This window comes from Megalobrama amblycephala, linkage group LG2, assembly GCF_018812025.1.
Source record: "Megalobrama amblycephala isolate DHTTF-2021 linkage group LG2, ASM1881202v1, whole genome shotgun sequence".
NCBI lineage: Eukaryota > Metazoa > Chordata > Actinopteri > Cypriniformes > Xenocyprididae > Megalobrama > Megalobrama amblycephala.
Window position 1 is genome coordinate 11,606,729 of NC_063045.1, and position 21,936 is coordinate 11,628,664.

General features: G+C 34.1%; 3 protein-coding genes across 4 annotated transcripts; 1 reads left to right on the forward strand and 2 right to left on the reverse strand.

Moving 5' to 3' along the window:
• Nucleotides 1-28: 28 nt before the first annotated feature.
• Nucleotides 29-2,782, reverse strand: bloc1s1 (biogenesis of lysosomal organelles complex-1, subunit 1). The gene is made up of 4 exons (XM_048182659.1): nt 2,589-2,782; nt 1,759-1,831; nt 464-596; nt 29-355 (listed from the first exon to the last, which is right to left on the reverse strand). The coding sequence occupies exons 1-4, from the start codon at nt 2,647-2,649 to the stop codon at nt 245-247; spliced, it is 378 nt and encodes a 125-aa protein (XP_048038616.1). The 5' UTR covers nt 2,650-2,782; the 3' UTR covers nt 29-244.
• Nucleotides 2,783-3,125: 343 nt separating this feature from the next.
• Nucleotides 3,126-11,077, forward strand: tbc1d20 (TBC1 domain family, member 20). Its single transcript, XM_048182588.1, has 8 exons — nt 3,126-3,579; nt 4,574-4,759; nt 4,835-4,915; nt 5,005-5,191; nt 6,599-6,700; nt 6,887-7,028; nt 8,446-8,618; nt 8,693-11,077. Exons 1-8 carry the CDS (start codon nt 3,516-3,518, stop codon nt 8,952-8,954), a joined length of 1,197 nt encoding a protein of 398 aa, XP_048038545.1. The 5' UTR covers nt 3,126-3,515; the 3' UTR covers nt 8,955-11,077.
• A 101-nt stretch (nt 11,078-11,178) lies between these two features.
• rbck1 (RanBP-type and C3HC4-type zinc finger containing 1) lies at nt 11,179-21,885 on the reverse strand. Of its 2 annotated transcripts, none has more exons than XM_048182579.1 (13): nt 21,707-21,885; nt 20,255-20,307; nt 20,022-20,166; nt 19,828-19,924; nt 19,508-19,706; nt 18,659-18,756; nt 17,763-17,936; nt 15,918-16,078; nt 14,760-14,871; nt 14,495-14,674; nt 14,308-14,406; nt 12,035-12,178; nt 11,179-11,950 (listed from the first exon to the last, which is right to left on the reverse strand). In XM_048182579.1, exons 2-13 carry the CDS (start codon nt 20,289-20,291, stop codon nt 11,870-11,872), a joined length of 1,527 nt encoding a protein of 508 aa, XP_048038536.1. In that variant the 5' UTR covers nt 20,292-20,307; nt 21,707-21,885; the 3' UTR covers nt 11,179-11,869. The 2 variants fall into 2 exon arrangements, with proteins under 2 accessions (XP_048038536.1, XP_048038535.1); XM_048182578.1 differs by having other exon boundaries at nt 21,703-21,885.
• Nucleotides 21,886-21,936: the final 51 nt, after the last annotated feature.

Consider the following 21,936-nt stretch of genomic DNA (forward strand, 5'->3'; position numbering starts at 1 on the left):
AATGCAATAACATGCTCCAATGCAGGAGTTATAGCACAACAGTTTTTTTTTTATTACGCAAGCACATTGATATATAAAACAAAAATAAAATGAACCGAATTGTACACAAACAGCTACACCAGCAGTTCTTCACTAGAATAAACGAGACACAAATGTCTCAAATAACAGTGTCCAAGTTTCTCCAACAGTTGGAGGAAAAGCCTCAAGAGTTTTAGTCCATTTTGGACCATCAGAGTCCATCCGCTCATGAGGACGCGGGCTGAACCGGGCCTTTATGCACGTACTCTAGAGCTGTAGTGATCGTCCGCATGTCCATCTCGATACTTCGTGCCCAGTTCTCCACATCTCCGATCTCCTGTAAAAGAATAATCTGTCATGAAACCTGCAAATTTCACTTCAGAGAAACTCACTGCAACACTAAATTATGAAAAACGAGAATCACTATATGAATTAGCCTGTGTACTTTTAAGGCCTGGTTGAAGTTCTCCACCATGCTGATCCACTGGGCCGTCTGCTTGGCAAACTGACTGGCCTGAACCTGCAGAGTCTTCACCTCATGGTCCAACTTGCGCTGATTGACGTAGGCCTGCGCCACCCTGGGAGGAGATTCTTAGATATTACAATGTCTTAAAAGGTACCATGTGACCCACTGATAGTGTTGCTAAAGAAATGCTTAATTACAAGTTCAGTGTTGAATGTCACGTTCTCATTTCATAACTATGACATTTAATTCTCATCTCTTTAGTTCTCATCAGTGTTGCCAAGTCTGCAGATTTCCTGTGGAATTGGGCTACTTTAATTTTTTTCATGTCCGCGGGTTGAAGTGACCCCAAATATTATGATATTTGGCCCCTGGAATGAGAATTTTACTAGGGGAACCCCTCCAAAAATGCAGATTTTACCCACCAGAAAGTGTTTTTTTACTAGAAGACACCCCTGAATTGGGCGATTGGGCTAGTTTTGAGTAGCAATTGGGCGGGTTTTGTTGTGAAAACCTGGCAACCTGCTTCTCATCTCATAATTACGACAGCGTAAAAACAGCATTTATGTTCAAGTCATGTTGGAAAGATAGTTTTACAAGCTGAACACACATGAGCACCACACATTAAGTCGTAAATATTAGTGGGAAGCTCTGGATTTTCTTTAAGCCCTGAGTTCACAAGTTGGGGGCGTGTCAGTGAGAAACATGTATTTATAGGTATTTAGCAGAGACATATTCAGGCTTTTTCATTTAGCACAAAATAAGCTAATTGCCAGCACAAAATATAATTGCATTGTAGTATAATAAAATAATAACCTATATAATAACATTGTAATAACAATATAATATGTAACAATAACGTTTATAGTGGCTTTAATTAAAAACATAAAAAAGCAAAACTTAATGCACATTTTTGTTCTTCATTTTCTAGAAGTAGAGTTAAAAACCTTGCTGTATTACTAGTTAATTAATAGGTACGCCACCATCTTGCTCCGACAAATGTGACGTGAAAGCACAGGGCGTCATTAAAAAGGACTTTTCAGGACATGAACATACTATTATACACGTTTTCATTCCAACCTCGTTTGCATAAATTCGGCTGTTGCAAGAATAATGCTCTGTTGCATCCGACCGTGCAGTTCTAAGCTGCTTTTACAAAGTTTCCTCATAAAGTCGGCACAACGACTTGGATTATGACCACAGTGATCACATGAACTGGCAGTATAATCCCGTGCATTATAACAGCTTTACAAACATATAAAATGTATCCGACTCACCCTACATTTAGATGATCCACCAGGGCTTCTGTCAAACATGTTGCAGCTGCTATGGCCTCTCGTCTCCGTCTTTCTGTACAGTATACAAGTATTTTATCACATGAGCAAGCAAGTATTGCATGACACTATCTAACAATATAGGGATAGTTCACCCAAAAATTGAAATTCTGTCATCATTTACTCTTCCTCAAGTTGTTCCAAACCTGTATGAATTTCTTTCTTCTGCGGAACACAAAAAGATATTTTGAAGAATGTTGGCATCCAAACAGTTGATGGACCCCACTGACTTCATATATATATATATATATATATATATATATATATATATATATATATATATTCATACAGGTTGGAACAACTTGAGAGAGAGTAAATGATGACAAAATTTCAATTTTTGGGTGAACTATCCCTTTAATGTATGATTTCTTTTTTAACAAAGTGAAGTTTTATCATTTATTTCTTTATTTTATTAATTTGCATGTGTTTTGTTAACAATTTATTAGCAATTTATTTTATGTGTACTTGTTACTGTATTGCATAGAAGTATTTTAATGCAATATAAATCAAATTATTATGTATTTAAATTTAAAGTTTTTAAATAAAATAAATAAACTTACATATTTACTTACTCTTTCATTTTTTTCCTCATATATAATCATCCATGATATAGTATAAGCGTTAAAATAAACTAAATGAATGCAGGACAGGATTTGCGGATCAAGTGAACATTAATTAATTGCCCATCTTTTCTTAAATACATTTAACAGGCCTACATTTGAATTATATCACAGGGCCTGTAAACTACAGCTAGTCGGTAAAGAAGCACATACCTTGTAACTCTTTCCTTTCGTTTTGTTTCGCTTGGTGTTCTTTTAATAAACGGGAGAGCATTCTTGCAATTTAATGTAATAGAAAATAAATAAAATGCTGATTTGATAAAGTCAGGATTCTCTAAATGTTTTGACAATTACTGGACTCACATGACAAGCAGCTCTGAAAACATACGGAAAGCACGGAGGGACCAAATGCATGAGAGTATTTTTAAAATGAAATTTCAAAATAAAAGTTATTTAAACTAATAAAAAATAAAAAAAATAGAGAGTCCTAACTGACAGACTAGCTTCGACTACCCTTGAATGAGTGATAAAAACGTTTAAAATAAAATTTATATATAAATTTATTTATTTATTTATTTATTTATTTAAATCATAAAACGTGTACGTCATTTAAATATTTTTATTGTTTAATGAGCGTGTCTCTCTTTGTGCGTTACAGTCCGTTTTTAGGAGGTAGGGCAAAAACATCTAAAAATATGTTCATTTTAAAGTTTAAAATTTTTATGTGTTTTTCTTTTTGTATTATTTTATACTTTTATTTTGAATGGTTGCTAGGAAGCCGCCTCCTTCGTGAGACAATATTGAAAATACAACTCCCATAATCCTTCACTCGCGTAAACAGCAACCAGATGATACTACAGCTGGAGCTTCAGAACCGATTCACATGAAATGACACAAAAGAGACTCCGAGGTCCCGGTTCGGTTCGGCGGAACGCACTGATATAAAACCCTTGAGATGATTAAAACAGACCGGACAGACAGAAGCGTTTCATTTGACATGCTTTTATACAGCTAACGCGGGCCTGAATGAGATGATGTGGCCTTTAAGTTAGCTGTCCGGCTAAAGCCCATCAGCTGTTCGCAGTGCATTCAGATAAAATGATGTGAACCCGGGGAAAGAGACAAGACATTAGCGACAGGATGAATCTGAAGAGGTCACGGAGTGTCGGAGCTTCTTCCTCGCTCAATGGACTGGGAAAACAAGGTGTGTTTTATTGAAGTGTGTTTAGTTATGACAACCTTCTACTGCTTCACTTTAACTGTTGATAAAAGAGGAACAAATTTTAGAGGTTCGATATATTATGGAAATTTGGAAACGGATAAATGTGTGTGTGTGTGTGTGTGTGTGTATGTATATATATATATATATATATATATATATATATATATATATATATATATATATAGGTAGGTATATCTATAATTTTCTTTGGGTGTGGGAATAATTCATTTCTGCCTCATAATCTTTTAAATATATTTAATAGTTTTTCTGTGGGAGTGTCCTGTGACTTATCTTTTGTATTTACAGGTGTTGTGCTCATTATTTCATGTCTTAAGCACCTATTCATAACATTATTAAAATATTTTCAGAATATGTTAATCAATAGACACCCAAACGTGTGGCATAATAGACTATAATAGACTATGCAACTGTTTTACACTTGGGTAAAGTTGGTTTTATATTCGGACATCCGTATTCAATAGCCTTGTTAATCACACTACATTGGACATTCAGTGGACATTCACAAGTAAATATGCCATTAAAACAATACTTGCCTATTTTGATCGACTGTGAAAAATGTTGTAAGTTGACAATCGTTGGTTGTCAATATCATGTCGCTGCTTAAAATTCGCAAACATTAATTTATTGCACATTTATTGGTGCAATAGTCCGAATGTGCGAATATAAAACCAACTTTACCCAAGTCAGTTTTACTAATGCAAACTGCTTCATATGTTTGGGACGTGAGTGTATTTTGTGTGCCAGACTAAAATATTTCCCATTCAAGCCTTTTAATCTTACTGTCCCTCTGGGAACGGCTGTTGTGACAAAAGGACTTGTGCAAAAGAAGGGGAAAGGGGAAAGATTTTAGTCAATGTGTTCATTTCCAGTAAACTCCTCTGCTGAAGCACAGTTAGACAGTGCTGTAGGAGGTAGAGCAGTGTTCAGGTGCTGACTCCAGTGATCATGTTGGCAGATGGCGAGTCCAGACGGAAGAGGAAGATGGCGGAGATCAAGCAGGCCCTGAACATGACGCCGGTGGACGTGGCCGCTCTGAGGCGAATGGCCATCAGTGAAGGAGGTCTGCTGACCGACGAGATCCGCCGTCAGGTGTGGCCGAGGCTGCTCAACGTGTCTGTGGAAAACATACCTGAGGAACTAGGTAAGACCGACATGAAATCCAAGGGAATTCACTTTCTGAAAGCCTTGCAGGTGTAAATCTAGTTTTCATCTTCAGAGACGGTCGATCGAGACAATAACAAGGACTTCAACCAAGTGCTTCTGGACGTTCAGAGATCCCTCAGACGCTTCCCTCCAGGTGAGCAGAACGGACCTGAGATTTTTCTTCTGGATCTGCAGCTGGTCTCTGTCAATGTCTAAGCTGCTTTCTGTCTTTAATGATCACAGGGATGCCAGACGAGCAGCGGGAAGGACTTCAGGAGGAGCTGATCGATATTATTCTGCGGGTGCTCGTGAAAAACCCTCAGCTGCACTACTATCAGGGTTACCATGACATCGTGGTGACCTTCCTGCTGGTGCTTGGGGAACGACTCGCCACTGCCCTGGTGGAGAAACTCTCCACTCACCATCTCAGGTGGGCCAAGAACATGAAAGGAACCGGTGTCTGGGACATTTTGCCACAGAAACACAGACAAAAGGAATAGTTTTATATGAAGAGTTCCATTGCAAAAACCTCTAAATTCCATCTGAATTTTTCTTCTAAAATGATCATTTTTATCAGGCTCATATGTTTATGTCCTATCAGTTATTTCACTTTAACAGCAATGAAAAGGACTTATTGATTGCCATTAAAGTGAAATCACTGAACCTAAATATAGGAGCCTGATAAAAATGCTCACTTTAGAAGAAAATTTCAGATGGCACTTAGAAGCATTTGCAACTGATGTCTTTTATTTTTATTTATAAGTCATATATATATATATATATATATATATATATATATATATATATATATATGCATTCTGACATTGTTCAATATAATCACATGCAATTCCCTAAAACACAAATATCATTCTCAAAACTGTAATGTGAAAGATAGTCAAACCAAAATTTATTCAGACACCTTGACCATTTCATTCATTATTACAGTTTATTCACTATAGTTTAAAAAAATGGGTAATCAAAATATGACAAGATTTAAGAGTTAAACTGTCAGGAAAATTTTTTTATCTTTATTATGTCAGATAACACTTAAGCAAAACATGGTCAGGTCAAAGTTTCTGAATAATTTTTGGTTCCAAATTTTTATCAAATTTTACTGCTAGTCCACTATATGGAGACTTTTTGGGTATAATATGTCACAGTTTACTTTATTTTGCTATCCTCACTTACATAAATGAACTATAGTGTCCTGCACCCACTAGTAAAAAAATATCAAAAATTATATCTAGTGTCTGAATACTTTTGGTTTGACTGCATGTTGTTTAATTATTCTTAAATATAGTCTACAAATAATTTAAATATCTTTGTTATTATTTAAAAGTTAAATTATATATACGTTTATTTACATATATATTTTATTTATACACTTTTTTATGTTAAAGGTAATTAAGGGCAGTTCCCTCCAACAAAAAAAAATCTCATTCTCATCACTGTAATGTGAAAAATATATTATCATTATCAAATTATTATTAAATAAAATTGAATTATATTCATTATTATTTAAATTTTCAATTATATATTTATCTTTTATTTATGTTAAAGATAATCAAGCTCATTTCCCTCCAACAAAAAATCTCATTCTCAGTGAAAAATATATTATTATTATTGTTTAATTATTACTTAAACTTATATACATCTTTTTATTTATACATTTTTTGTATGTGCCCTAATTTATGAAGAAAATAAAGGGAACAAAATATTTAATTTCTTCAGTTATTTCAGGTACTGTAAGGTTAAATCATCATCTTGAAATTATTTTTTTTTTTGTTTGTTTCAATGTCTAAGTAGAAATTTTTCATCCATCTATCTTACATTACAGGGACTTTATGGACCCCACTATGGACAACACCAAACACATCCTGAACTACCTGATGCCCATCATCGAGCGAGTCAACCCTGAAGTGTATGACTTCATGCAGCAGTGAGTATACGCCCCTTTTTGTTTGATTTGTATGTTTGTTTTGTATGTTTGTGTAAAACACAATGGCTTGATTGTTTTTCTTCCTGTTTGGTCATCATTATGTAACATTAAAAACATCTCCTGAAATGACGGATGTTCTTTATTTACTTGGGTAGTTTGAGATAAGCGTCTTTATTTTATCAACAGAGCTGAAGTCGGCACCATTTTTGCCCTCAGCTGGCTCATCACCTGGTTCGGACACGTGCTGTCAGATTTCCGCCATGTGGTCCGGTTGTACGATTTCTTCCTGGCCTGCCATCCCCTCATGCCTATATACTTTGCTGCTGTGGTATGTTTCCATTTGCTTTTTTCCCCCCATCTTTGTCTTCATCAAAAGCATCTTCTGAAAGTCTCTGGTTTCTGATATTCAGCAGAAGTGGGTCAGCAGTTTTACTGCAGCCGCAATAGCAGCTATTTTTAGGCCCGAATCAGGCTGTGTTGTCGAGTCTGAATAAATAATTGACACATTCTCTCATGTCGTGACTATTTGTCTGTTGAACAATACAGTACTTTGTTCCAAACCTGCAGTCTCCATAAACATCCAAACATGGAGTTTTGATGTTTGCTAATTAAATACTAATAGATTTATAGAGTGAATTTCACCTTAAAAAAAATAAAAAAAATTCTTAACCATTCTTAGCACCATTAAAGTTTATTGTACATTGTGACATGAATTTGATTATTATTATTTCATTTGATTATTATTATTTTACTAATTTTCCTCTCAATTGTCAGTAGCCTAATGTCATGTAAAAAAACAAAAAGTTATATACATTTTCTTGACTGTAAAGGGCAGAAAAAAATCTCAATACCCTAACATAAAATGGGATATGATTTTATAGTTTAAAAAAGCATTGTCATTACCATAACATTAACAAGATATTATTTAATATTTTAACATTTTAGCATAAAATGTGACATTATTTAATGTTTAAAAAATATTTGTCATTACCATAATACAAATATAGATATTATTTAATATAAAAAACTAATTGTCATTACCATAATGTAGATATTATTAATAATTAATAATATTATTATTATTATTATATTAGATAATATTAATAATGTTAAAAACATTATTACCATAATGCAAAAAATGTAATTGTCATTACCATTGCATAAAAAGGATACTATTTCATATTTTAAAAATATTTGTCATTACGGTAATATAAAAAAATCTCATTGTCATTACCATGCCATACAATTAGATATTAATATTTTTTTTTTAAAAAATGTAATTGTCATTACCATAGCATTAAATGGGATACTATTTAATATTTTAAAAAAAATTGTCATTACCGTAATATAAAAAAATCTCATTGTCATTACCATGCCATACAATTAGATATGATTTAATATTTTTTTTTAAAAATGTAATTGCCATTACCATAGCATTAAATGGGATACTATTTAATATTTTACAAAATATTTGTCATTACCGTAATACAAAAAAAAAATCTCAATGTCATTACCATGCCATAAAATTAGACATTATTTAATATTTAAAAAATGTTATTGCTATAATAATTTAATATTGTAAAAATTTAATTTTTCTTAACATAATTTAAAAAAAAGTTATTCTTATTAAAAATGTTCTAGTAAATTAAATACTTATTTAGAGTAAGCTATATTAATACTACCATTAAAAGCCAGGCAGAAATGTCGTCCTTGTGTAATTTTTGCTGGTTGTTTTCTTTCTGCAGATCGTGTTGCATCGAGAGGAGGAGGTGTTGGACTGTGAGTGTGACATGGCCATGATGCACCATCTCCTGTCTCGTATCCCAGAGGACCTGCCGTACGAGACGCTGATCAGCCGCGCGGGAGATCTGTTCGTTCAGTTTCCTCCATCTGAGCTGGCCAGAGAGCGCAGTCAGCAGTGAGTCTATCTGCCTTGCTCTGAAGGGTTTTCTCACAACAAAAATGCCTCACCAACCATTCTCTTTTGTCCAGAACCGCCGTCTCCACCTTCAAAGACTTTGAGTTGGCGTCGACTCAGCAGCGTCCAGACACAGTGCTTCGGCGGAGACGGATAGAGCAGCAGCAGCGCACCCTGGAGGCCCAGCGCAGCACGGTAGCGGTCGTCCAACCCACGGCACGACGCTTCATGCGGCTGGCGGTCATGGGTTTGACTGTGGCGTTGGGGGCCGCAGCTTTGGCCGTGGTAAACTCTGCCCTGGAATGGGCTCCTAAGCTAGACTTACTCTTCCCGTGAAGGAGCCAATCAACAGCACAGTTTCTCAATTTGAGGACTTTATTTTTTTTTTTTAATATTTATACTTGTGAACAAGTCAGACTAATGAATAAAATATTGTGCTTATAGTTATTCTAATTGAACAAGCTTTTTTTCCTAGAGTCTAAAGTGAAACGATAAAAACGTTTCCAGGACCCATTGAGGACAAGCGTCAGTCCTTGTGTTGAGATGAATGTACAGTAGAGGTATGTACACTCCACAGCTCATTCATGAAACACGATCCGAGCGGATTTTTGTGTAAATCATCTGTAGAAACATTCTCTTTGTGAGTCTTTTTACATAAGAACGCTTTTACGAATAATTGAAATTCATGTGCAAAACAGCATTCATTGTTCATAAAATAGTTATGTAAATTGTCACATTGAATTGAATACAATTTTGTAATGATAGTTTTTCATTTTCAGAATTCTTATACATTGTTCATATGTTAATTGTCACATTGAATGTGAATACAACAATTTAGCAATTACAGTTTTCAAAGTTAATATAAGTTAATATAATACAAGTGTAATAATAAGTATATACATTTGAAATTTATAAAAACATCGATTGTCAAGCTAATTCTGACATTCAATTCAATGTGAAAATTTACATAAGAATAGCTTGACAAACAATGTACATTTTTGTTGTTTTTGTACATGAATTTCAAAACAAATGCTCTTAAACTATCATGGTTATATAAATCGTCACATTCGCTTAAATGTGACAGCTCTGTCAAAATTTACATACGTTGTTTTACATGTGAATTTCAAAACACTTACTTAAACTATTATTACATTGTTGAATTCAATTCAGTGACAATACATAAAAATTGTTTTATGCACAATGTACTTGAACTTTTAAAACAAAAGCAAGGCATAATTGCTAAATTGTTGCATTCAATTCAATGCAAAAATTATATAAGAATGATTTTATGAGTACATAATAGTTTAAGATAATTTTATTACATTCATGTACTGCTCATAATACAATTTTTAAGTAAACTGAATTGAATGCAACAATTTAGCAATGATAATTTTAGTTTTTTGTTTTAAAATTCATCTACAAAAACATTCACATTTGTGAAACAATTTTTCTGTAAAATGTCAAAGTGAACTGAATACAACAGTTCACGCAATTATGCATTTATGAATGTTGTACAAGTCCTTTGTAAAGTCATTCTTATGCAAATTAATAAAAATGGCTTTACAAATTATTTATGCAGAAATTTTCTTAACTTGTGTTTCATGATTGAGCTCCCATGTGTTTTATTTAAAAACGACAACAACAACAAAACTAATATACTGTATTGAGACCAAACTATTTTTAGAACCCCTGTTTGTAGAATTGGCAGTTTAATTTAATTGGTTCAGGACCCCTTATGGGTGGGATCTAATATATGTGTATGTAATATCTTGGATAAGATACGATTATAAAACAGCAGTGAACAAAAAGTCTTTATTTTATTATTATTATATTCATGTTTTTGAAGTTAATTTTTTTCCACTACATTTCAGTTTTTTCTTCTCCAAATCACCTTAATTGCAGTATTTTTTGTGTCACAAGTGCTAATTTTAGTACATAATGTGCAGTTTTCATGAATCTCTGAGCTGGAATTGAAACCACTTCTAAGTAACTTCAGCTGATCCACAAACTTGAGATATCTTGATTCTGGAGTGTGTAAATGGTGAACGTGAAAAACTTAAAAGTAGTTTCCGTAATTTAACTCCAGATCAGTGTTGAATCATGACACATTGTTGTTTTTATTGTTTAAATGCTGTTCACGACTGATTGTTTCCACTAAACAACATCTTCTAAGCTTAAAGTAACATTCAAGTGCATATTTTTCTATTATTCTTATATTGCTTGGTTGAAAACGATCTTGAATCATGATTTATTAAAATAACATGCTGCCATCCACACAATACTACTGTTTATGACAACATAATCACTGCTTTGATTTTGCATTAATTTTGCACTAAAGAATATGCTTCCTTCTTATTTTTTGCACTTTGAAAGATATGTTATAAGTTGTCTCTGGTTCACTCAAGTTAATGTCTCCACATGTTGCTAAATATGTTTAAATAAAAAGAAAAGTAAAATGATCTGTGTAAAAGAGATTTGTTCATTTGGATAAATTCAACACTGCTTTTTATGTGAATTATAATTTATATTAAGAAGTTTGTTTAAAAAAAAATCATTTGAATTATTTTTGTATACCAGCTTTATTGAATCATAAAATATTGCAAACAAAAGAACAGAATGATAATGCTTCGACATGTTAAAAAAATACAACAAAAAATTGCAATTGTTTTTCTTTTTTCATTTGATTACAATCCGCTCCATTTTATGCATTTGTTGTGCATTCAATTTAATCTTCAATGTGTCGTTTTTTTCTTTATTAGCTTGATTTATTCCTTCATCATGCCATATTGCATATTCTACCATGATTTTACAACAAACAAATCTTTGGAATATAAACAAAAATCACCTTTTACAAACATCAAGATTGAACAATATTAAGGCTTTTCTCTTACAATATCATTGCACACAGTCCCAGAGCATCATGTGTCCAGAAAATAGTAGTGATTTAAGACAGTTTAATGCATGTTTTAAAAATTTCACTTTTTTTATCCTATAAAAGCTCAGATACTTTTATTTTTGTAAACATGTTCTGAATCTTTAGTCCTGGAACTTATCGATGAACCCTTTCTAGAAAGTATATGCATTCTGATTGATGTGCCAGTGATATGACTAGAGGGATTGAATGTTTTAAAGGTTCAAACTGTATGTAGCACATCAACCTTACCTGGATTATTTCAAGGAGTTTGGTAAGTGTTACTGTAGCGGAGGTTTTTGCTTGTTGAAGAAGCAGCGTTCAGCGATGCCGCCAGTGTTCAGTGGCAGTTCTGGCACTGCGGATGGCATAGGACTCCGTTGACTCGACATCTGCAACCACCTGATGTGTCTCCAGCACCCTGAGGAGTCAAAACCAGCTCTAGGTTAACTATCTGATGTTTGTGAATCACAGAATGAATGAATCATGTAGTTTTGTCTCTGACCTTTGGTCCCCATCGGGCTTGTTTAGTCACCCAGCAGATCTCGGTCTTGCACATCAGACAACAGATCCAGTCACAGCCATCTTTCTTCTGGACGATCACCTGACATTTGGGACAGTTCATCGCCTCGCCGTTCTTCAGGAGTTGCTGGAATGGAAACCGATTGACAGGTAACATTAACATTTTAATGTTAATTTCAAAATCAGAAACATACAGTGCAACCAATGTAGTCTGATTCCCAAACAAATGACTCTTATGAATTGTTTCTTTTTAGTGAATCAGACACACACAGTGTGACCAATGTAGTCTGATTCTCAAACAAATGACTCTCATGAATCGTAACTTTTTAGTGAATCAAACGCATACACAGTACAACCAATGTAGTCTGATTCCTGAACAAGAGACTCTTTTGAATCTGCTTTTTTCAGTGAATCAAACACATATAGCGTGACTAATGTAGTCTGATTCCTGAACAAATGACTCTCATGAATCTTGACTTTTTAGGGAATCAAACACATACTCCGTGCAACCAATGTAGTCTGATTCCTGAACAAGAGACTCTTATGAATCTGCTTTTTTCAGTGAATCAAACACATATAGCGTGACTAATGTAGTCTGATTCCTGAACAAATGACTCTCATGAATCGTGTCTTTTTAGGGAATCAAACACATACTCCGTGCAACCAATGTAGTCTGATTCCTGAACAAGAGACTCTTATGAATCTGCTTTTTTCAGTGAATCAAACACATATAGCGTGACCACTGTAGTCTGATTCCTGAACAAATGACTCTCATGAATCTTGACTTTTTAGTGAATCAAACACATACTCAGTGCAACCACTGTAGTCTGATTCCTGAACAAGAGACTCTTATGAATCAAATACACACAGCGCAACTAATGTAGTCTGATTCCCAAACAAATGACTCTTATGAATCTGCTCCTTTTAGATAATCAAACACATATAGCGCGACTAATGTAGTCTGATTCCTGAACAGATGACTCTCATGAATCGTGTCTTTTTAGTGAATCAAACAGGTACTCAGTGCAACCAATGTAGTCTGATTCCTGAACAAGAGACTCTTATGAATCTGCTTTTTTCAGCGAATCAAACACATATAGCGTGACCAATGTAGTCTGATTCCTGAACAAATGACTCTCATGAATCGTGTCTTTTTAGTGAATCAAACACATACACAGTGCAACCACTGTAGTCTGATTCCTGAACAAATGACTCTTATGAATCTGCTCCTTTTAGATAATCAAACACATAGCGCGACCAATGTAGTCTGATTCCTGAACAAATGACTCTCATGAATCTTGACTTTTTAGTGAATCAAACACATACTCAGTGCAACCACTGTAGTCTGATTCCTGAACAAGAGACTCTTATGAATCAAATACATACAGCGCAACTAATGTAGTCTGATTCCCAAACAAATGACTCTTATGAATCTGCTCCTTTTAGATAATCAAACACATATAGCGCGACTAATGTAGTCTGATTCCTGAACAGATGACTCTCATGAATCGTGTCTTTTTAGTGAATCAAACAGGTACTCAGTGCAACCAATGTAGTCTGATTCCTGAACAAGAGACTCTTATGAATCTGCTTTTTTCAGCGAATCAAACACATATAGCGTGACCACTGTAGTCTGATTCCTGAACAGATGACTCTCATGAATCTTGACTTTTTAGTGAATCAAACGCATACTCCGTACAACCAATGTAGTCTGATTCCTGAACAAGAGACTCTTATGAATCTGCTTTTTTCAGCGAATCAAACACATATAGCGTGACCACTGTAGTCTGATTCCTGAACAAATGACTCTCATGAATCGTGTCTTTTTAGTGAATCAAACACATACTCAGTGCAACCACTGTAGTCTGATTCCTGAACAAATGACTCTTATGAATCTGCTCCTTTTAGATAATCAAACACATATAGCGCGACCAATGTAGTCTGATTCATGAACAAATGACTCTCATGAATCGTGTCTTTTTAACTATACACATACAGAGCAGCCAATTTAGTCTGATTTCAAGTTATTACTAATAAATGATTATTGTACATATATTTATTATTGAAATTATCTAATTTTTGGCCATTTTTCCAAAAATGTATTCCTTTAAAGTTACTAAAAGAATCATTAGTTGAACAGAAATTCCTTTAAGGAAATTCTTTACGATTCCCATCTCTAGTGGGCATTGTTTCAATAACTTCAATAGCTTCAAATATTAACAAAAAACGTTTGAAATGAATAAGTTCTCCACTCACATCCAGCATTTGCGTGGTCTGCCGGGCTGCGTCATCATTCTGGGCTCGTATACGGAGGTCGTCCTGGTACTCCTGGCAGTTCATTCCCTTGTGAATAGCCTTGAAAAACAGCCACAGTCTTTTAGGTCACCGTAACATGCACTTCAAAACCAGGCATGAACTAAACATGAACAAACATCGTGTTTACTTTGCAGAGGATGCAGTTGGTCTCACTGCAGATGTCACACGTGAATTCGTTCACGTCATCTTCGAAGATGCACCAGCCGGCGCAGTCGGGCGTCTTGCAGTGGTAACTGTTCTCACTGCGCGACTCTGCGATGTTCAGCCTCAGTTCGAGAAACTTCTGGTACTCGTCCTGAGAGAGAAGCTGGTGGGAAACAGTGGAGTTTGGTGTGTTTATGAAGTGCATCGCAATAATTCAAGGCTAAATAATACCGCATTTATGATCTTACTGATTTGATTTCTCGATCTTGAAGTTTGCAGTTACAGGAATAAGCGTTGTCTCTATAGGGACACGCCACCTCGGCATCCGTGCAGTTCAGAACAGTTTCCTTCAGGCAGTCTCTGTAAGATAAACAGAAGTTGTATTTCAGTGGTACTTTCATGTTTACATTAAAGGATTAGTTCACTTTAAAATGAAAATTAGCCCAAGCTTTACTCACCCTCAAGTGTATATGACTTTCATCCTTGGTGTATATGACTTTCTTCTTTCTGATGAACACAGTCGGAGTTATATTAATATCCTACCGCATCAGAGCTTTATAATGGCAGTGAACGGAACGGTCAAAATTATTGATTTTTCTTTTATGCCAAAAATCATTAGGATATTCAGTAATGATCATGTTCCATGAACATATTTTGAAAATTTCCTACCGTAAATATATCAAAAACTTCTTTTTGTGAGTGGATATGCATTGCTAAGGACTTAATTTGAAGTACTTTAAAGGCGATTTTCTCAATATTTTGATTTTTTTTTTTTTTGCACCCTAAGATTCAAGATTTTCAAATAGTTGTATCTTGGCCAAGTATTGTCCTATCCTAATAAATATATCATATATCAATGGAATATAATATAAATATATCCATATATCAATGGAATATGATATAAATATATCCATATATCAATGGAAAGCTTATTTATTCAGCTTTCAAATGATGTATACATCTTAATTTAAAAAAAAAATTGACTGGTTTTGTGGTCCAGGGTCACATTTAACAAGTTATAAATTAAAATATCTAGCTTCTGCCAGACCGCCTTCTGTATTCAACTTACGAAGAAAGCTTAACTGACGTGACGTCATTTACGTTGAATACTGAAAACTGTCTGGTGGAAGCATCACACAAACACATCACTTCGCTTCAGAAGGCCTTTATGAACCCCCCGGAGCCGTGTGGAGTACGTTTTGCTTTGGATGCACTTTCTTGAGCTTTATACTTGTGAGGACCCGTTCACTGCCATTATGAAGCTTAGATGCGTCAGGATGTTTATTAATATAACTCAATATAACTGTGTTCGTCAGAAAGAAGAAAGTCATATACACCTAGGATGGCTTGAGTAATTTTCATTTTAAAGTGAACCAGTACTTTAAAAATGAACAGTCTTATCTCACCTGCAGAAGCTATGCAGGCACTCTCTCAGCACGGCGCCCTCTCCTGGCATGATGGTGCAAAAGCAGATGGCGCAATCCAGTTGATCTGTGTTCCCCACCAGACTCTGGGAATCTGTTTCCAGGAGTTCTTGGAAATTCTTCTTCCGTTCTTCTATCAGAGACTATGTGAATGAATGGACACAGCCACATGTGTTATGTTTGTGGATTTTTTTTTATGTGTCAAAATGCTAAAAGATTCCTTTTAGAATTAATATCATAATGCGGACCCAATCCTAAAAGATGCTAATGGAATTCTCTAAAAATCAAAACATTTTAATTTATCCTACAGAAAAGAGCAGAATTAAATTACATTTATTACATTTTGATTATTAGTTAATAAAATAATTAATACATTTAATAATTTAGATTTTTTTTATATGTATTTAATTAATAAAAACAATAATATGTATTTTTAAATCCGGAAATAGTTTCTTTACCTTATTATTATTATTAATGTGTCGTAATATGATTCTATATAGCATATTATCCTATTGGTAAATATAAAAGCCTAATTGGGAAACAACCGATCTACATGATCCACAAAAAGATACAATAGCAATCCTCTTTTTTTAATTTTTTTTTTTATTCAGGACTGCATAAAATTAAATTGCTTTAAATTTCTTCATTGGTTTGCTTAAATGATTAAAACATTAATTTCTGACCACTTAGTCAACAACAAAATGAGAAATGTTTTTTGTTTTTGTAAAATTAATGCTGCATTTAAATCTGTGGTGCAGAGTAAACGGAAAATAATCCACTCAAACATTTTCAAATTGATGTATTCAGGGCTTGACATTAACTTTTTTGCTCACCAGCCACTGTGGCTAGTGGCTTTTCCAAAGTTACTAGCCACTCAGCATTTTCACTAGCCACAATTTTGCTGTTAGGAAATTACATTTTATATGATTAAAGTTGACTTTGGCATGCTTAAATTACTTGATTTTTGAGTCATTTTACTTGATTAGCTAGATTTAAAAACCCTTTCAAACTTTCAAATGCAGAGTGACCACCCAAATCAAGACTACATGGTATATCAGCTGGTATGTACGGGTGGGCAAGGGGTGGGTAATATGAACATGATATGATAAATTTTATGAGTTATTATTGTTAGGCTATATAAAAAGAACAAAGAAGCAAATTAGCAAATTACAAATACAACAGTAAATTAAATAGCCTAAACTTTTTTTTCAGATACAGTAGGTTTATTTAACATGTATACATTTATTTAACTGTTTGATTAACATTAATGACAGACAGGTATTTAATTGGGCTGCTGAATGCATGGACGTAATATACTGACACATATCCAGTTTTTACCCACCGGTTTACATCCACTTAAGCCATAACCGACTGTATTCACGCGAGTTAATCCACACAATGGGCATTTTGACATCTGTGTGTGCGTGTATTTGACTATTCAGGCGCAAGGAGATCTGATCACGCTTCTGTTGTGTGTCATTCAGCACGATTCCACCTATCCCGCTTTCACTAACTGCAAGTTAATCGATAACGAATTGTGATTGGATTGTAATTTTGTGCTACTATGAGTTTGGCTACCTTTGATTAGGCTATAGCCCTAGATGTATTACACAAATAAAGTGTTTGAAAAGTGAAGGAGTATGAAAACTCTGTAAATGTTCCTCATTTTCACTTTCAATTCATCTTTTTATACTATAGAGATTGTAGATGCTGGCATAAGGTTAGGTAGTTTCAGAGTTTGTTCCTCAGATGTAAACCTGGAGTTTTTCGAGTGGTTTTCATCTAACAGTTCATTGTAGTCCAGTGTGTTGTGTCTCCTCAGCTAACCTGCTCGTACTGCAGGCTGGCAAGTTCCTCCTGCTGGAGTCTCCTGATTTCCGCCTCATCCGGCTGGTACACGTTCGGCACTATATAGGTTTCAGGTCTCGCCGTGCTGCATATCTCGCAACCTGGACGTGTCGGTTTATTCAGGAATGTGCACCCGGGACATGACCATCCAACCTTGTATTAAACGAAAAAAGAAATGATTAGAATTACGATATAGACAGACAGATAGATAGATAGATAGATAGATAGATAGATAGATAGATAGTATGGCTGCATGGTTAATCGCACGATAAGAAAAAAAACATTGAAATCGTGCTTAAATGTGATTCTTAGTGCGATTATGAAATCGCAAAGGCTGCGATTATTTATTTATTTATTTATTTATTTATTTATTTATTTATTTAATGCACAGCTTGTCAGTGAAGTATGGCTTCAAATGCTGCTCCATCTGAAAGCACTGCGAGTTTGAGTTGCTTATAATGTACATTTGAAAAAGCAACACACGTCAAACATCTTTCCAGACATGAGAAGCATTTATTAGCATCTTGTCCAACAAAAGACAACATTTAATAACGTTTTTACTCCAAACTCGCTTCATAATGACAGTTGAGCGTCCTTCTGTGAGATGATGTGGCTTCTTACACAGAATAAGGCAGTCTTGTGTTTATTAGTCATGATTAATCAAAGCGTTTCAATCTTCTGTTTTTTCAGTTCCAACGATAGTATGATGCCGATAGGGATTTCCTGGAATGACGCGTGTTATCTACTTCTGCGGCAGGGCATATTTAGAGTTTCTGTGCAAGAGCGCCCTCTGGTTTTCAGATGGAGAAGCATTTACTACTGAACACAGAGCCGTACAGCTCTGACAAGCTGCGCATAGATAGATAGATAGATACCTGAGGTTTAGGAGGTAGAGGAGGATGAGGAAGATCGGCCCCTCTGGCGCGCAGCTCTGGTGGTCGTTGAGGTGGGCCGCCAATGTTCTCTATTATAACTTTATTAAGAAAGACATGCAGTTCAGTAAACTTATGTTTGATATGAAGATTTCAGATGCAAAAACCACTAAAGCCACCTCCATCAAAAATGAGTATACTATTGAGCACATAGTATACACATAGTATACGTTCATCAAATACGTGAGCTTCAAATCCGCTAAATCCCAGCATCAGCCCATTCAGAAATACTGGTTCATTGGCAAAAACTATTAAACACCACTTCCCTTTGTCAGCAAAAGCCTCTAAGTGCACAGAAGAACCAATTGGAAGATGCAAATCGAATCATATCATTTCAAGATGACGGTGCGTTTGAGTCGCTTTCAATTGCTGAGCTGCAAGTTTTTATCATGTTTTGTCCATCATTACAGTGACAATGACAGGATTTCAAGGGTAGCAAGTAAACACAACAATGTTCCTTTTGCTGCTGTCAAACTGACAGAAACGGATGTTTTACTGTCTTGTTGTCTGAAGAGATGGACTTAGAGGTTTTTGCAAAAAAGCACACATGGACTTGGCTGGTTTTGCAGCAAATTTGTTAAATACCAAAGTGAAATTTTTGAAAATAAGTTCAATAACTGACTAATAACCTTTTCATTGCCACTAAAGTTAATTTACTGAACCTAAACATGCATAGGAGTCTGGTAAAAAATGCTCATTTAAAGAAAAAATGTCAGACGGACCTAGAGGTTTTTGCAACTGAACTCTTCATTTATAAGCTGTTATTTTTTATTAGAAATATAGACTCGATACCGTCGATCCGTCTGTCCTCTTTTTCTTTTCTCTCTTGTTCACGGCTCAGATTGGCAGCCTGGGCTGAAAGGATGAAGAGGAAGGCCGTATCGTCATGATCTCTGACTCCATAATGATACAGGGTGTCTTTGTCTCGGGCGAGGCGCTTTCCGATCACCCAGCGCTGGAGAGCCGGGTGGAAGCCATAGTCATTATTGATCTGAAAGACAAGTTATGAATGACTAAAAAATAAAGGAAGGCCCTAGTATATCTAGTATAATTTTAAGTTTTCCTTTCAGACAAGAATTTTCATTCTCACGTCCATCACTAACACTCTTTACCTTTTCTTTCAGCTCTGATACCGTCATGTAGACTGGAACCATCACTGTGATTGGGATGTGGGTATCTGATACGGCGTCCGCCACTCCGACTCTCAATCTGCCGTCACACAAAGCCGAACAAAACCGTCACATGTGGTTACAGATCCTCAGCAACAAGTGCTTCTCACCGCAATAGAACAGGTCTAACGGCATACCTGATGCTGTCTTTAGAGTATGCATCGGGATTTATTTTGACACACACAGGGAGTTTCAGGTCCAGAAGTCGATCCAGGTGTTTAGTCGCTTCATCTTTGTCTCTGGAGTTGATGGCGTCACTCAGCAGCTGTGCGGCGTCCTCCGCTGCCATGTTAACATAAGACATGTTGCTGTGTCATAATATGTCTTATGATAGATACATTTATTGCATAATATAATTACTAACACTCACCTTCTGTTAAATATTTGGAGGCATCTAGGGCAGCCATGCTTTAATCGTGAAAGCTTGTAAAAAAAAAAAAAAAAAAAAAAAAAAAAAAAAAAAAAGAAATTATTTTAAATAGTTTGTATTTTTAAATAAATATATTCAAATGTTAAAAACAAATAGAAAAATATTTATTTATTTTAGTTATTAAAATGAAATGTATATATAAATATTATTATTATATTATATCCAAATATATATTATTGTATGTGTCCATAAAACAGCAATATCATGGTTTACAGTAAAAAGAAAGTTTTAAATAGTTAATAAATATTCATACATATTTTTAAATAAATTATTTTTTAAATTAAATGTATATGTAAATATTATTATATTAAAATATACTTACATATTTTTAAATTAAATATTTATTTTATTTTTTAAATGAAATGTATATGTAAATATTATACTAAAACATACTTACATATTTTTTAAATAAATATTTTTACATATTTTTAAATAAATTTAATTTTTTTTTAAATTAAATGTATATGTAAATATTATATTAAAATATACTTGCATATTAAATAAAACATTTATTATATTTATTAAAATGAAATGTATATATAAATATGATATTATATTATATCCAAATATATATTATTGTATATGTTTAAAAAAAGAGCAATAACATGTTTTAGGCTAAAATTATTTTAAATAGTTAACATAATTAAATAAATATATTTAAATAAAATAAAATAAATATTTATACATATTATATTATATTACATTATATTCAAATATATTTAAAAAATGTGTCCAAAAAACAATTAATAAATATTTAAATAAAATAAAATAAATATTTATACATATTATATTATATTACATTATATTCAAATATATATAAAAATGTGTCCAAAAAACAATTAATATTTGTAGATATTGGACCACAAAAAAAGTACAGTGTTTGGTGTTTTTATGCACTGTAAAAAGTGCATAAAAAAGCTCCTTAAAGAGCTATTTCTACCTGATTTATCCCAAAATTTAGGTTCATTTGTATAAATTAATGTATTTATCTTGATTCAGTGATGTTAAATCATATTTTTGACTTGAAATAAACTAGTTAATTAAGATGTTACCCATTGTTTCAGTATGGTACCATATTCATATGGTATTTATTTACATTAAACTCCGTGGGAATTCAGGAATACCGTGGTACTATATCCGTTCGTACAAATTTAAACATGGCAGCACCAAGGTACTTTTTGTTAGTGTAATTTATAACTAAATCATAATAGAAATAAATGAATACAAATCTATAATCTATACAAAAGGCATAAAAAGTGAGTGCATTGTGTATTTTTTACCCTGTATTTAAAGTTAACAACCTTAAACAGCGATGCAAACATAAAACAGGCGGTCGTTAAACTCAACAGCAGCGACAGTAAAACAATATGACCAAAAAACAAACTTACCAACCATAAGACAACAGTATTAAAACTGTCTTCGCGTTGTACTTGTGTTTTCAAACTAGACACTGACAGTTAAAACATCCGTGCTATTCCCAAAATACGGGAAATTTGTAGAAATGAAAAGTGAAACGAAGCAGCTTCAGGAAGTTCCAGTCAGCGCTGAAGGAAAGTCTCGAGAGGTTGCGCAACTCCATCAAAACACAGATGCGGAAGACACCCTCGGGTGATGCTTACTTC